The sequence below is a fragment of the Malus sylvestris genome, chromosome 2 (genome assembly GCF_916048215.2).
Source record: "Malus sylvestris chromosome 2, drMalSylv7.2, whole genome shotgun sequence".
NCBI lineage: Eukaryota > Viridiplantae > Streptophyta > Magnoliopsida > Rosales > Rosaceae > Malus > Malus sylvestris.
In genome coordinates, this window is record NC_062261.1 from 2,699,196 (window position 1) to 2,714,475 (window position 15,280).

Genomic DNA, 15,280 nt, shown 5'->3' on the forward strand with positions numbered 1-15,280 from the left:
CTAATTATCTAGGTTCCTAAGTTTGAAAATAAAATGGAATTTAATAAGGATGGAACTTAGATTTTTAGGTTAAAATGTTAAAGTTTGGTGTTTGGAGATTGGAATAAGGACCACGTGGGATCCCCACATCCCTCAAAACCCTCCTCATTTCCCGTTCACTGTCTTTCTCTCTCCTCCTTCACGATTTCTCACTCTCTCTGTCTCTCTCCTTCGAACTCACACGGACCACCACCAAAACCACCCTAAATCTATACCAACGTCAAGTTTGAGACCACCATTGGAATCCTGAGGACTTCACGATCACGTTGGTATCCATTTCAGGTGAGTTTCACTTCGAAAACCCTAGTTCTAAAGTTGCCGTGAGATGACACTGTTCATGAGCTTTGAATTGGTTACGTTTTAGGCTAAAACAAGATCACAGCGAGTTTAGTAAGGTCCCAAGGAAGCTCGGAGTGCTTCGTTGGAAGTTTTTGGACGTAAGAACACGGAGATCGACAAGTTCAAAGTTTGGCCGGAGCTTTCGAGGCGTTTTCCGGCGAATCCCCGGCGAGTTAGGAGTCGAGGTAGGTATCAATCTCTTCGTCTCGTCAAGTAATACAACTTTCCTTTTTGTTTCACTCAATTTCGTTGAGTATTGAAGAAGTTATACTCATTTGAAAAATACCCAGTTTCCGGCGACCTCCGAGGCTTTCGAGGCAGTTTCCGGCCAAACCACGGCGAACTAGGTGTTGTGCAAGGTACCATTCTCTTTGTCTCTTCAAGGGCTACAACTTTAGTTTTTGAATCACTTGATTTCGTTGAGAAATGACAAAGTTATGGCAATTTGAAAAACTGCCCGGAAAACGGCCGCCGGAAAAACCAGTCCGGCGACCCAAGGAAGAAGAAGGTGCTACAGTAAAAATAAAAAATAAAAATAAAATTATTTTAAAAATATGTCGACGTCCGTGACGTCGAGTAGATCACTGTGGTATATTCATATACCTAAATTGAACACCGTATGAGAAAGTTATTGAGGATTGTTGGTTAGGTGTTCAAATAACGTTTTATAGTTTTCACATTTAGGTGAAAATGTGAATTGATGATCCGACCGTTGGATCGTCACCATGTAATACGTAATATTTGAGGATTATTGGAACTTACGGATTGGGAATCCGAGTTACGGATCTTCCGGAATTGGAATTGTAAGTCCATAATATAAAATGTTAACCGTCACTTAGTTTTGGAAATTGACGGAGATCCGACCGTTGGATGGTAATGAAATTTTAGGATGTTGTCCTAGAGGTATAATGTGGACCTCTGGAAGTTATGGATTTAAAATCTGAGTGGCAGATCTTCCGGATCGATCAACGTAGTGACGTATTTTATATAAGTTATATATTCTATCGATATGAATTCTGAGGTTGGATTTGATTACTATTCTAGGCGGCGATCGTCGTGACGCCTTGATGTGTGGTGCTAGGGAGTTGTTGGACGAACTCCAGGTGAGTGGGCAGTTTTGTTTTCCGTATATATATATACTTGACGTTTCCCAGAAATTGAATTGAAATGAAAATATGTTTAAAATGAAATGCATATGAGTTATGTGGAAAAACGGGAAGTGAAATACCATGCATAGAATTGATATGAAAAGTATATAGAAATGTGAGTTGAAATGCCATGCATGAATTAATATATGATGCATATGTATGAATTGGTGCGGTGGACGCACATGTAAGAATTGATTTATGATGCATATGTATGAATTGGTGCGGTGGACGCACAGGTAAGAATTGATTTATGATGCATATGTATGAAATGGTGCGGTGGACGCACAGATGAGTATTTAATTACTGTTATGATGATGATGATATATATTGAGCTCAAATCCTGCACCATGGTTTAGTGCTTATAGTATTCACCGCATCGCACGCTCGCCTTGGATCCAAGTAGATGCTAGTCGTACAGTCCACGCGGAGTGGGTACGACAGACCAGTCGCGAGAGTGTTAGTGAGATTCCGACTGGTGGGTGACCTTAGATTATGTGCACAGATGATTTATGAGAAGCACTAGAGCGTAACTTGCGTGCAGAAGGCCGGACGGGTCACAGAGGTGACTCCGGTAGAGTGATAATGATAGATTTTGAGCTCTAGGTTCAACCGTATAGGGCTATTAGAGGGCCTACGGTTGATTACTTTCTTGCACCTGATATGATTATGTTGATGCATTCATACCTTATTACTGTTGAGATGATGTGGCATGGCATAATTAATATGAGAAATGTTGAGATGATGTGGCATGGCATAATTGTTATGAAAATGTTGAGTTAACGACTTGAAGTCTTGAGAATATATATGTATATTTATATTTTACATTTCTGGGAAAGTATACAGGTTTTACGGAGAGGGGTTACAACGTTTTGAGAAATGTTTGGATTTGGAAAAAGAATTGTTTTACTGACCCACTCAATTTTGGTTTTGCGCCCCTCCAGGTTCAGGAATCACAAAGGTGTGGTGACTACGAGGAATTCGACGGTGTTCTGACAGATTGGACAAAATTAGGACTCACCTTCGGGTGTATCAACTTATAAATTGTATAATTAAAGCTTCCGTACTGTGCAAATGGTTACGTCACTCTCACGTGACGGCCAGCATGCCCTCCTTCGGGACGGGGTGTGTCAGTTGGTATCAGAGCCAGGTTGCAATCTTGGACATCTTGAGAAGTTTATAGTGAATTCTGTCAGAACTACACCGCCTCGTAGCAAACCACGTAGTTAGAGGAATTTAGTCTCCCTGATTTAGCGGTTTGGGGGAAACTATTATTATGGTGATTCAGTATATTATCAAAATGGACATTTTAAGACGGGTTATGAGTTGAATTTGAATCACCTTATGAAATGATGAACCTGAGGGAGCGGAGTGACGGTTTAACCAATTGGAAAAGATGTTTCAGATTATGCAAGTCAAAGGAAATTTCCTTCTGACAAGGGGTCGAGACGACTACCTGGTTTTGGTTATGAATTTGTATCCTGGTGGAAACAGGAGTATGAATTGTTGTCACCAGAGGAATCAGTCGATTGAGAATTGTTTAAGGACTTGTTTAAAGGAAAAGTTTATCCCTCCGGCATTTATCGATGGTAGTAAACAAGAGTTTACAAATATGAGACAAGGAAGGTGATGATCGAGGGATATTATAGAAAGTTTTCAGACTTGCCTCGTTCCATCCAGATATGGTTGTTAATTTGGTGGAGGTGTTATGTTGTTTTAAGCTGGGTGGCAAAAAGGGAAGTGGTATTTTGGGTGACCACTATCCATTATACTTCTTACCAGGAATATACGAGATGCTGTTGAGTCTTGAGGACTCTGAGAACATGATCAACGAGAATAAAGAAGAATAAGAAATGAATGGGAATTTAAAAGAAGACGATAAAGTTAATGATTCGTCTTATCAAGGATATAGAAAGATTCAGAGCTTCGAAAGAAGTGAAGCTAGAGTTAATTCTTCCAGCTGAGGTTTTAATGTCGCTGGTCAGAGTAAAAGTGATGGATATACTGGTAATCCCAGATATTTGAGACAAGGTGTCTCGAGTAAAGGAAATGTACTTTGTGCAGCAGGTACAAAATTAACACTTTGGGAAATGTGAAATTAATGAATGTGTTTATGTGAACAGAGGGGACACAGAATTGTGAATCGTCCCTAGAATCAGTTGTACTCAACAATTTTCCATGATATCATAGTGTCGATTCAGCAGAGTTATGGACTTAGTAGTTTGGTCGGATTGACCGTGAGTACAAAGAGATTTGATGAGTTATATGTTCAGCTGTACAGACCATGAGAAGTGGATTCGACTGACACATGAGAAATTGGTGAGTTATAGGCTCGGCCGTACCGACCACGCGGAGTGGATCCGGCCGACGTATTATTGAGATAAGAGTTGAATCAACCGTATTGGTCATTCTAGTTGACTTCGGCTGATATATTTCTTATTATGTATGATATTACCTAGAGAGTGGTAAATAAATGTAGTTGAGACGAGTGTATGTATTTTGCATTGAGTGACAAAATAGTAATGTTATATCTTTGTGAGTGGTTGCCTACTTATCGAGACAACGATGATTTATCAGTATTGCGGGCTGCAGACCGTAATATTAATAACTCATTCGTGGATTCGTTAAGCAAGCAAACCGGTAGATTATTTTATGTTAGTATTGTACTTATTTGGAATGCTTAATAATAATATAATATATATTGTATCAGTTAATTCTGTTCCATTAGATTGGTTGGTTATAATTGTGACAAGACGAAATGTTATGGGAAACCAGTACTTTCCATCGATCTGGATGAACAGAGATTACTTTTGTAAGTATGCAAAATGGATTGAGTCAGGCTGTTATTTATGCTGTGAGAGCAAAGAGATTGTTTTCGAAAGGCTGTCAAAAATACTTAGCTCATGTGGTGCTAAATGATGTTGTTTGGAGTAGTGTGAATAATGTCGAAAGAGTTAGACTTTTCTTGATGTCTTCCTTGAAAGTATACCTGGATTGCCTTCAGGCAGAGATATGAGGTTCATTATTGATTTGTTGCCAGGTATAAATTTATATTGGAGATTGGTTCAGGATGAGTTAAGGGAATTGGAAATTCAGTTGAGAGAATTGGTTGATAAAAGTTTTATTCAACCTAGTACAACACTTTTGAGGAGCCCAGTTTGTTGGTGAGGAAGAAAAATGGATCTTGAGACTGTTCATTGATTATAGACAATGGAGTCGGGTAACGATTGAGAACCGTTATCCATGGTGATGTACTGATGTTTATTTAACCAGCTCAGAAGTAATTGCGAAGATTCAAAGATTGAATTGAGATCTGGTTACTACCAATTGAATATTATAAGTGACATTGATCATAAGATGGTTTTCTGGACTCGTTATAGTCTTTATGAAGTTTGGTGATGCTATATGGATACTCATGCTGTTTTATGAGTTATTGGATGAAGTATTCCAATAATGCCTTGATAAATAGATATCATTTTCATTGAAGATATTCTGGCATATTCTGAGCCAGAGCAGAGCATGTAAACGTATTAAGTCGGTGGAATAAAGATTGGAAGAATGTCGGTTGTATGCTAAGTAGCAAATGCTAAAGTTAGATGAATCAGGTGGCATTCTGAGAATTGTTATATATTCTTAAGGTATTCAAGTGAATCCTTAAAAGATAGCAGAAATTGAGAAATTGGAACAACCACAAGCCATAATTGAGATTCGGAAATTCTTAACTTATCAGGCTATTTTGGATGGTTGTGAAAGAATTTTTAGTCATTGTTTTGTCATTGATGAGACTGTGGAGAAAGGAGGTTATGTATGAGTGGGAAGGAAATTGTGAGCAAAGGATTCAACAACTGAAGTATTTCCTCACTCATGCACGTATTTTAGTAATCCCAGAGAATAATGGTAATCATAAATTTTAGTGATGTTTCTTGAATGGTATTGGATGCATGTTGATGCAAATGTTAGGGTGATTGCATACGTTTCACGATAAATGGAACCTCATGAGATGAATTACCCTACGGGTGACTTGGAAGTCATGATTACCATTCTTGCTGTGAAGTTATGAAGGCATTATATTTGGTAAGAATGCAAGATTTTTACGAATCCAAAAAGTCTTCAATATCCATTACTTGGAAGGATTTTGATATGAGGCAGCGAAAGTGAATTGTATTGCTTAATGAACATGATTGTACGATCAGGGTGATCGTAAAGTTTGTTCTAGCTCAAGCACTTGGCGAGAAGACTACAGTAAGATTAATGTCTGGCACGTTTGCCAAGATTATCTTCTTGTGGATTGGAAATCAACTGAAGTAAAGTTGAGAATTGGAGATCGAGAAGAAGCTCTACTTGCTAATTTTCAAGTTAGGCCTGTTTGGTAAGGTCGTACTCGAGACTCAAATGGTATATGGATACAAGCAAACGAAAACGTATGTGCCTAATGCTGAGGATTTAAAGCAAGCAAATTTGGATGAAGTACATTGTTTAGCTTCTGCAATATTCCGGAAGTAATAAGATTTATTATACCATCCGACGTTGTATCGGTCAGCAGATTGAGGCAGAAAGAGATAAACCTTTGGATTGAGATAATTATTTTCTGTTTCGCAGTGGAAATGGAAAGATATTACTTTGGATTATGTGTACAAGCTTCCTTGTACACAAGATGGTTATGATCGAATTTGAAGTGATAGTTGGTCAATGTACCAAGTTAGTACATTTACTCCAGTGTTGAGTAACAACCTTTCCCAGACAGTGCAACATTACTAATTTGTTTTATGGAAAAGAGAATTGGATTACGGAACTGCTAAGTTTCTTAAGTATGTTGGTTGTGCAGTTTCCGAAGTAACGCCATAAGGACCATGAAATGTGTCACGTGAGTCGGTTTTTGATGACTTGTGAATGGAATGTTTCTGGGTAGAGAAAGATTCGATCAAGAAAGAGTTTTAGTAGACCCTGAGACTATGGATGAGTCTCCTCAAAGTATTCAGGTGATTAAGTTAACCTGAAGTAACCAGGAATGGCAAAAGAGATCAACAGATGGATATGCCACTAATCGAGTGTGTAAGGTAAATGGTTTGATATTTTTGGAAAATTCACCGCGAACAGAAATGACGAGAATTGGAAAAGAGACAAGATAAGATTTAGACACATCAGACCATTTTTGATCACTAAAGGAATCAATAAAGTTGCATACAAGTGGTGATGTCTTCAGAGTTGGCTAAGGTACTTAATGTATTTTGGGTTCGATACGTTGTCACTAGGTGGCAGATTCGTCACATGAGATTCTGGTGCAACTATTGAGAATTAAACTGGATCTGATTGATAAGGAACTAAGGACGATTTTGGATTGGAGAAAGGAAGTCCTAAGAATTAAAACAGTGTAAGTGGTAAAAGTTGTGTGAAGAAATTATTCGGTGGAAGAAATTACGTGGGAGAAAGAGAATCAGATGAGAGAGATTTACCCGAAGCTATTGTTGGAGTATGGTTGAATTGGTTGGTTGCTGGAATTTCGGGGACGAAATTCTATAAGGAGGGAAGATTGTCACAGCCCGTTCCAAATTATTATATTCGTGGCTGTGAATGGACGAAATTGCCCTTAAGAAATACTAAATTTGTGAAGCTTAGGTTGCTAATTATCTAGGTTCCTAAGTTTGAAAATAAAATGGAATTTAATAAGGATGGAACTTAGATTTTTAGGTTAAAATGTTAAAGTTTGGTGTTTGGAGATTGGAATAAGGACCACGTGGGATCCCCACATCCCTCAAAACCCTCCTCATTTCCCGTTCACTGTCTTTCTCTCTCCTCCTTCACGATTTCTCACTCTCTCTGTCTCTCTCCTTCGAACTCACACGGACCACCACCAAAACCACCCTAAATCTATACCAACGTCAAGTTTGAGACCACCATTGGAATCCTGAGGACTTCACGATCACGTTGGTATCCATTTCAGGTGAGTTTCACTTCGAAAACCCTAGTTCTAAAGTTGCCGTGAGATGACACTGTTCATGAGCTTTGAATTGGTTACGTTTTAGGCTAAAACAAGATCACAGCGAGTTTAGTAAGGTCCCAAGGAAGCTCGGAGTGCTTCGTTGGAAGTTTTTGGACGTAAGAACACGGAGATCGACAAGTTCAAAGTTTGGCCGGAGCTTTCGAGGCGTTTTCCGGCGAATCCCCGGCGAGTTAGGAGTCGAGGTAGGTATCAATCTCTTCGTCTCGTCAAGTAATACAACTTTCCTTTTTGTTTCACTCAATTTCGTTGAGTATTGAAGAAGTTATACTCATTTGAAAAATACCCAGTTTCCGGCGACCTCCGAGGCTTTCGAGGCAGTTTCCGGCCAAACCACGGCGAACTAGGTGTTGTGCAAGGTACCATTCTCTTTGTCTCTTCAAGGGCTACAACTTTAGTTTTTGAATCACTTGATTTCGTTGAGAAATGACAAAGTTATGGCAATTTGAAAAACTGCCCGGAAAACGGCCGCCGGAAAAACCAGTCCGGCGACCCAAGGAAGAAGAAGGTGCTACAGTAAAAATAAAAAATAAAAATAAAATTATTTTAAAAATATGTCGACGTCCGTGACGTCGAGTAGATCACTGTGGTATATTCATATACCTAAATTGAACACCGTATGAGAAAGTTATTGAGGATTGTTGGTTAGGTGTTCAAATAACGTTTTATAGTTTTCACATTTAGGTGAAAATGTGAATTGATGATCCGACCGTTGGATCGTCACCATGTAATACGTAATATTTGAGGATTATTGGAACTTACGGATTGGGAATCCGAGTTACGGATCTTCCGGAATTGGAATTGTAAGTCCATAATATAAAATGTTAACCGTCACTTAGTTTTGGAAATTGACGGAGATCCGACCGTTGGATGGTAATGAAATTTTAGGATGTTGTCCTAGAGGTATAATGTGGACCTCTGGAAGTTATGGATTTAAAATCTGAGTGGCAGATCTTCCGGATCGATCAACGTAGTGACGTATTTTATATAAGTTATATATTCTATCGATATGAATTCTGAGGTTGGATTTGATTACTATTCTAGGCGGCGATCGTCGTGACGCCTTGATGTGTGGTGCTAGGGAGTTGTTGGACGAACTCCAGGTGAGTGGGCAGTTTTGTTTTCCGTATATATATATACTTGACGTTTCCCAGAAATTGAATTGAAATGAAAATATGTTTAAAATGAAATGCATATGAGTTATGTGGAAAAACGGGAAGTGAAATACCATGCATAGAATTGATATGAAAAGTATATAGAAATGTGAGTTGAAATGCCATGCATGAATTAATATATGATGCATATGTATGAATTGGTGCGGTGGACGCACATGTAAGAATTGATTTATGATGCATATGTATGAATTGGTGCGGTGGACGCACAGGTAAGAATTGATTTATGATGCATATGTATGAAATGGTGCGGTGGACGCACAGATGAGTATTTAATTACTGTTATGATGATGATGATATATATTGAGCTCAAATCCTGCACCATGGTTTAGTGCTTATAGTATTCACCGCATCGCACGCTCGCCTTGGATCCAAGTAGATGCTAGTCGTACAGTCCACGCGGAGTGGGTACGACAGACCAGTCGCGAGAGTGTTAGTGAGATTCCGACTGGTGGGTGACCTTAGATTATGTGCACAGATGATTTATGAGAAGCACTAGAGCGTAACTTGCGTGCAGAAGGCCGGACGGGTCACAGAGGTGACTCCGGTAGAGTGATAATGATAGATTTTGAGCTCTAGGTTCAACCGTATAGGGCTATTAGAGGGCCTACGGTTGATTACTTTCTTGCACCTGATATGATTATGTTGATGCATTCATACCTTATTACTGTTGAGATGATGTGGCATGGCATAATTAATATGAGAAATGTTGAGATGATGTGGCATGGCATAATTGTTATGAAAATGTTGAGTTAACGACTTGAAGTCTTGAGAATATATATGTATATTTATATTTTACATTTCTGGGAAAGTATACAGGTTTTACGGAGAGGGGTTACAACGTTTTGAGAAATGTTTGGATTTGGAAAAAGAATTGTTTTACTGACCCACTCAATTTTGGTTTTGCGCCCCTCCAGGTTCAGGAATCACAAAGGTGTGGTGACTACGAGGAATTCGACGGTGTTCTGACAGATTGGACAAAATTAGGACTCACCTTCGGGTGTATCAACTTATAAATTGTATAATTAAAGCTTCCGTACTGTGCAAATGGTTACGTCACTCTCACGTGACGGCCAGCATGCCCTCCTTCGGGACGGGGTGTGTCAATAGACGTTCTCCTCCGACCCTCAAATAAGGAAAACTGGCTTGGAGTCGCTTTTTTTAATCCAGTATAAGAAAGAAAAATTGCATTCTTTGTAGCCCTTAATAAGGAATATCATAATCTTTTTATAATTTGTTGATCATGTTAATTTTTGGGAAAGGTGCTTTGAAGAAAACAAAGGTTGTTAGTTATGGGAGATTTTTCAATATGACCGGTATACAGAGTGGTATACCACGTGTCACTGTACAAATGGTAAGATATGTGTGCTAAAAAGTTAATAACTTAAAAAATAAAATTTTTCATCACTCTTATTAAAACACGTGGTATACTACTTATATTTCCGTCACAACTAAAAATTTCTCGTTAGTTATAAAGCATATACAATATATAATATCATAGTCAATTCTTCAATGTAGGAGCTACAAATCTACACGTATAGATTTGTGCTGTCAGATCTTGTAATTTAATTCTATATATGTATATGTGTGTATGTGTGTGTGTGGATAAAGAATACCAGCATACAGCAAATGACAACAAAGACAGCGACCATTTTGTTGTGTACCAGAGAAATAAGCGGTGGAACGTAGGGAGATCTGGGGGGTCCTCTGCTGCTTGTCTCCAAAACATAACCATATCACCCGTCGGGGACCAATATGCCCCAACGAGTAATTACCAATGTCCACCAATATCTAAGTATCTAACCACCACCAATTTCAAGCAACAACAAACTCGTAATATTACACAATATATATGCATCTACAATTAACATAAGTTAAAATGGGCGATTAACGATAGCACTCCTAAAAAAAAATGACTAGCAATTAACATAAATTGAAATGCATAAAAACGGACTGGTATTTAACACAAATCGAAAATGAAAAACTAATCCAACAAGCAATCAACACATGCACGACTAACAATATCATTATTTCAAAAAATACCTGATGCCAGAAATTATTTAAGATTGACTGGCATAAATCAAATATGGTAAACGACACATCACATTACCACTCCTAGTCAAAATCAAGAAATGTAATCCACAAAACTATCAATCTCAACCTCATTTTAATATCCAAGATTACAGGCAGAGTCACATGGTTTGCTGCTATAAATTATGTTACCATCCTAATCAACCATTAATTAATACCCCATTGATTTTCCTGGTGATTCCAAACAGTCCCCCTATCCTGCATTATATATTTTTTGTACCGCCATAACAAACGAAAGGGTAAGAGAGAGTCTGAGAACTTAGAAATGGCGAGTAGCACTCCCAGCCATGAGAAGCAGAAGAGGGGAGGAGCCATGTCCACGTACAAATACAATCCGAGCAGCGGCCGTCACTTAAAGCCGGAATCCAAGCCTGTTACTGCAATGGCGGATAAGACCCATGCTTTACGAAACTGGTTCAATTTATCCATGAGAAAACCAAAACCTAGTCCGGAAATTGATGTAGTCCATTGTGACGAGAAGAGGAAGCAGGGCGGCAATGTTACTTATAGTTTAGATGGTAATTTTGGAAATGGAAGACGAGGAGGCGGAGGCGGAGGCAGAGGAGGAGGGGAAGTGATGGTGGTTGAGGTGGCCAGGAAGTCGGTGTCTCATGTGGAAACAAATTTGGCATCAGTGGCTTCATTTCTTCAAGTGAAGGTGTTGGCCTCGGACATGCCTGGGTTCATGCAAGTTCATGCCTTCCGCAGCGCCAGACGAACTTATGACAGCTTGGAGAAGTTTAGCTCAAAACACATGGCTTACAACTTAAAAAAGGTATGTTCCAAATTCAAACCCTAGATCTACATATATTATGTTATAGTTACTTTATTTCATCACTGTCATTTGCTCTTAATATTAATTAAGATTAATTGTCCAAAGAAACCGAGGTAAAGTTAATTAGCACAGTAAACAAGAAAAGGTTTATGAATTTGGACGGAGAAAATTTGTCCTACCACCGGTTCAATTAGCAACACTCGAGAATCTCTTGAGGGGGCGAAGAAGCCCAAGACAATTGTCTGGGATAAAATTATTTTCCTATTTGGTTCTTGGGATACAATTGGTTTCTAACTTCTAAGTGGTGTTTCTTTTTGGTGTTTACTTCCATCCATCTCTAGTTTGGATAATTGGGTTCATGTGTGATCATATTCATACGGTGATACATACAAACCCCACAGACCACATGGGTTCAGTGAATATATATAGATAGAAAAATTGAGTCACTGACCAAATCTGATATATTTCTTGGTGCTTCTATTAAAGATTCTCAAGTGTTTTTGGTTGTATAAGATAGTCATATAAAACCGCGATAAGGCAGATTCTCTTCTCGGTCTCTGAATCAATATGAGGCCACTTAACAAGTATGTAACGAAATAAACATGTAGTTGTATAAACAGCTACCAATCGGTTATAAGACAAATTTTTTTCTCGTTTATAAGGCAGCCTTTATCCTCTGACTCTCTATCAATGGGGCCACTTGTGATCCAACAGTTACCCATTGATCAGATGATTTCATGAGATAGTATGTATCTTGAATCAATGAATATGGATTCGTAGCACTTGTATTTCTGCCCTAGTTGTTCTCCTGTCTGCAAATCGGGACTGGGTTCATGTTCCAGCTGCTTCCAACAGCCCATGTGCTTCGTCGCACAATTAAACAACTTATAATCACGATGTGTTCCAATTAATAACAGTTCTTCTCAAGGTGATTAGTCACTTAACTAAAATTCATTGACTGATCATGGGCTCTCTGATTTATGCAGGAGTTTGATAAATTGTACGGGCCGGCATGGCATTGCATCGTGGGCTCGGGGTTCGGGTCGTTCGTGACCCATTCAACAGGTTGCTTCCTATATTTTTCAATGGAGAAACTGTGCATTCTCTTGTTTAGAACTAAAATCCAGAAAGCTGTAGAGTGATTTTTGTCTGTATTTAATTATTTATTTCTTTTTTGTGGGTTGAGATCATCATTGTATTATTAAACAGGAACACTGGATTAGAGTGTGCATATATAATCTCAAATATTCGACCTTAATTAATTATTTAGTGGACATTTTGTTCAAAAAACTTATTTAGTAAACATAGTCAATTTTTTGTTGCAAGTTTGGTTCATAGCCATATCGAAGTCATGGAAGCACTAGAAGGAGCAAATATGGGCATAATCACATTGGTTAGAGTGGATGTGCTTTCCTTTATGCACATGAGTTTAAATCACCGATTCTGTAATTTAGATTAGTTTAAAGTAGAATATCGTCCACGTAATTTAGATTGAGCTAGTGGACCATGTTAGCCAGAGACGACCTGCAATTCTACATGCAACTTTTGAATTAGGGTTTAAGTTTATAATTTAATTACCACATTCAGCTTTTCGATTAGGGTTTCGATTTTTATCTTATGCAGCCTTTCATAAATCATTGGAGAGACTTGTTTTTCAGGTCAAACATAAACTTCAACTGCAAGGTATGTTTGGTTTTGAAAAACAAGGAATGTGACAGGTGGTTGAGTTTATCGTTTTTGACGTGGTTGGGCTCTAATTAATTAGGGTTTTATTGGTTGTCTGGTGTTGCATGTGAAGCTTGTGGAGATGCAAATTAACATGACATAGGATGCTATATGTTTTCGACGAAACAAAACAACAAAAACGAGGCAAAAATAGAAATGATTAAATATTAATTAACAAAACATACAAGAGAAAAGTTTTGGTTTAGCTAAAATTAGTTAGAACGATGTGTTTCTTCTCTGCATTCGAGTTTGAATCCTCCTTCTTGTAGTCGAGACTAATTTGATGTAGACTGTCGTTTGTATAAAAAAATTGAGAGAAACAACAATTAGTGAAGTAATTAGAGAAGAGAAGCAATCATGAGCAGGTATGTAGAAAAACAGAAAGAAAAGGTGGGATTAGGAGTCAAGCATGGGTTGCCAGATTGGTCTGGAGATCTGACCATTTCGTGGTCCCTTGTGGCTGGCTGGTTTAGTTGAATATGTCTAATAAAGCAGAAGAATATACGTAATGGGGCGGTCAGGTTCTTCTGCTGCGGCTGCTGATTGCTAAGTTGCTAATTAATTTTACTTCTTCTATTTGTCCAAGCATATAATAATAGGTGAGATAATGCATGATTAATCAGTTTTATTATCCCTAAGCTTTTAAATATACAGGAACATGAGGAGACTATGCTTGTTTTGGAGGCAACTATGAAGTCACGGAAGGTCTTTCCGGAAACGCATCATTTCCTTTTGATTTGGACTGCTAAATAAATCAAATACAATAATTAAAATTCGAAGCATACTAACAACTTTCCAATTTAAATTTTCTTATTATGTTGTTTCGCCTTTTCTTTTTATCGTGTAATGTTTCATGATTATTGAATCGTTTATTTTCTAAGTCACATTAAACTCTTAATCTTATTGTAATCGGCCAGAATTGGTGATCAGAAAACCATAATTATGTTTCATGACCTTAAAAATATTTGACATCAATATTCAAAGGCGGATTTCAAGGCTAGTGGAGGTTGTTGCTCTTACTCCAATTCTCTTCTAACTACAATGTTTTAAAATTTTCGTGGAAGTTAAAACTCCACCATAGTTGCTGTGGGACGAACTGTTAGACAAAATTTTCTGAACCCACCACTAACAATTTCTTCCTTTTTTTCATAACAATCTTCAGAAGAAAAAAAAAACTCATGTCCTCATATGGTGTGGATCCTTAACAGCTCAACAATGAAAAATAAAATAGTGAATAAATAGATAAGAAAAGTGAAAAATGATTGTTTTGAGGAAGGTAAGTGGAGGAAAATGTTATTGTCAAAATCCAATAGCCCTTAATAATTTATGGGTGCACCTTATCCTTATTACATACGTGTCTTTACAAGCCAACAAGCCCCACTGTGAAGCGACCTCAGCGTAACCCTAACCCTAACCCTAATTGGTAATTTTCTTGTCAAAAACCCTAATTAATTATTGACTTTGAAATAAAAAGCAAGCCAAATGGTCAATAGAAAATTGGATTAGCTGTCGATTTTGCCACACATTCTTTTAAACAATTATTGTGTCGGGGGACCAACCAAAGTAAATTGTAATTTTCTTCAAAACTAGCCCTATTTATTTGTATATTCCCACGTTATGTTTTTTAGGTTGTTTCAACCTAGACGTTTTTGGTGTACTATGAACACAGTTCAGTATACCAAGTATCATAATACAAATATTTTTTTTTTAAATATTCGATCATTTATATTATGACACTTGATGCACTAGATCATATTTTCTGAGCGCTAAAATTACATTTTTGTTATACCGTTGGCCAAAAATTGCTGAGCTCTAATTCGTACTAGACCTGACTTTTGGTCTTACAGTGTAATCATAATAGTTCACATGCATTGAATATTTATAAAATTGCTGAGTTTTAATATTTTTCCTTTCAAAAGCGTAAAAGGAAGAAAACAATGCAATCATACTAGCTCACATGTACAAAATATTGATAAAATTGTAAAATTAAGCGAGT

General features: G+C 37.8%; 1 protein-coding gene and 1 long non-coding RNA gene across 4 annotated transcripts; both read left to right on the forward strand.

The window, feature by feature from the left end:
• LOC126593215 (uncharacterized) lies at positions 1–9,728 on the forward strand. 2 transcript variants are annotated; one of them, XR_007612895.1, is made up of 8 exons: positions 1–321; positions 404–563; positions 669–737; positions 1,423–1,481; positions 2,468–7,706; positions 7,812–7,880; positions 8,566–8,624; positions 9,611–9,728. It is a non-coding gene; the product is annotated as an uncharacterized LOC126593215 (long non-coding RNA). The 2 variants fall into 2 exon arrangements; XR_007612893.1 differs by lacking the exon at positions 1–321 and having other exon boundaries at positions 328–563.
• A 1,153-nt stretch (positions 9,729–10,881) lies between these two features.
• LOC126593228 (uncharacterized) lies at positions 10,882–14,284 on the forward strand. 2 transcript variants are annotated; one of them, XM_050259236.1, is made up of 3 exons: positions 10,882–11,559; positions 12,546–12,624; positions 13,939–14,284. In XM_050259236.1, exons 1-3 carry the CDS (start codon positions 11,050–11,052, stop codon positions 13,944–13,946), a joined length of 597 nt encoding a protein of 198 aa, XP_050115193.1. In that variant the 5' UTR covers positions 10,882–11,049; the 3' UTR covers positions 13,947–14,284. The 2 variants fall into 2 exon arrangements, with proteins under 2 accessions (XP_050115193.1, XP_050115185.1); XM_050259228.1 differs by lacking the exon at positions 13,939–14,284 and having other exon boundaries at positions 10,884–11,559; positions 12,546–12,821.
• Positions 14,285–15,280: the final 996 nt, after the last annotated feature.

Excerpts from the sequence above, each read along its gene's own strand:
- LOC126593228 (XM_050259228.1), top strand. The coding sequence starts at position 11,050 with ATGGCGAGTAGCACTCCCAGCCATGAGAAGCAGAAGAGGGGAGGAGCC. Across the intron at positions 11,560-12,545 it reads TGGCTTACAACTTAAAAAAG|GAGTTTGATAAATTGTACGG; the intron begins GTATGTTCCAAA and ends TGATTTATGCAG.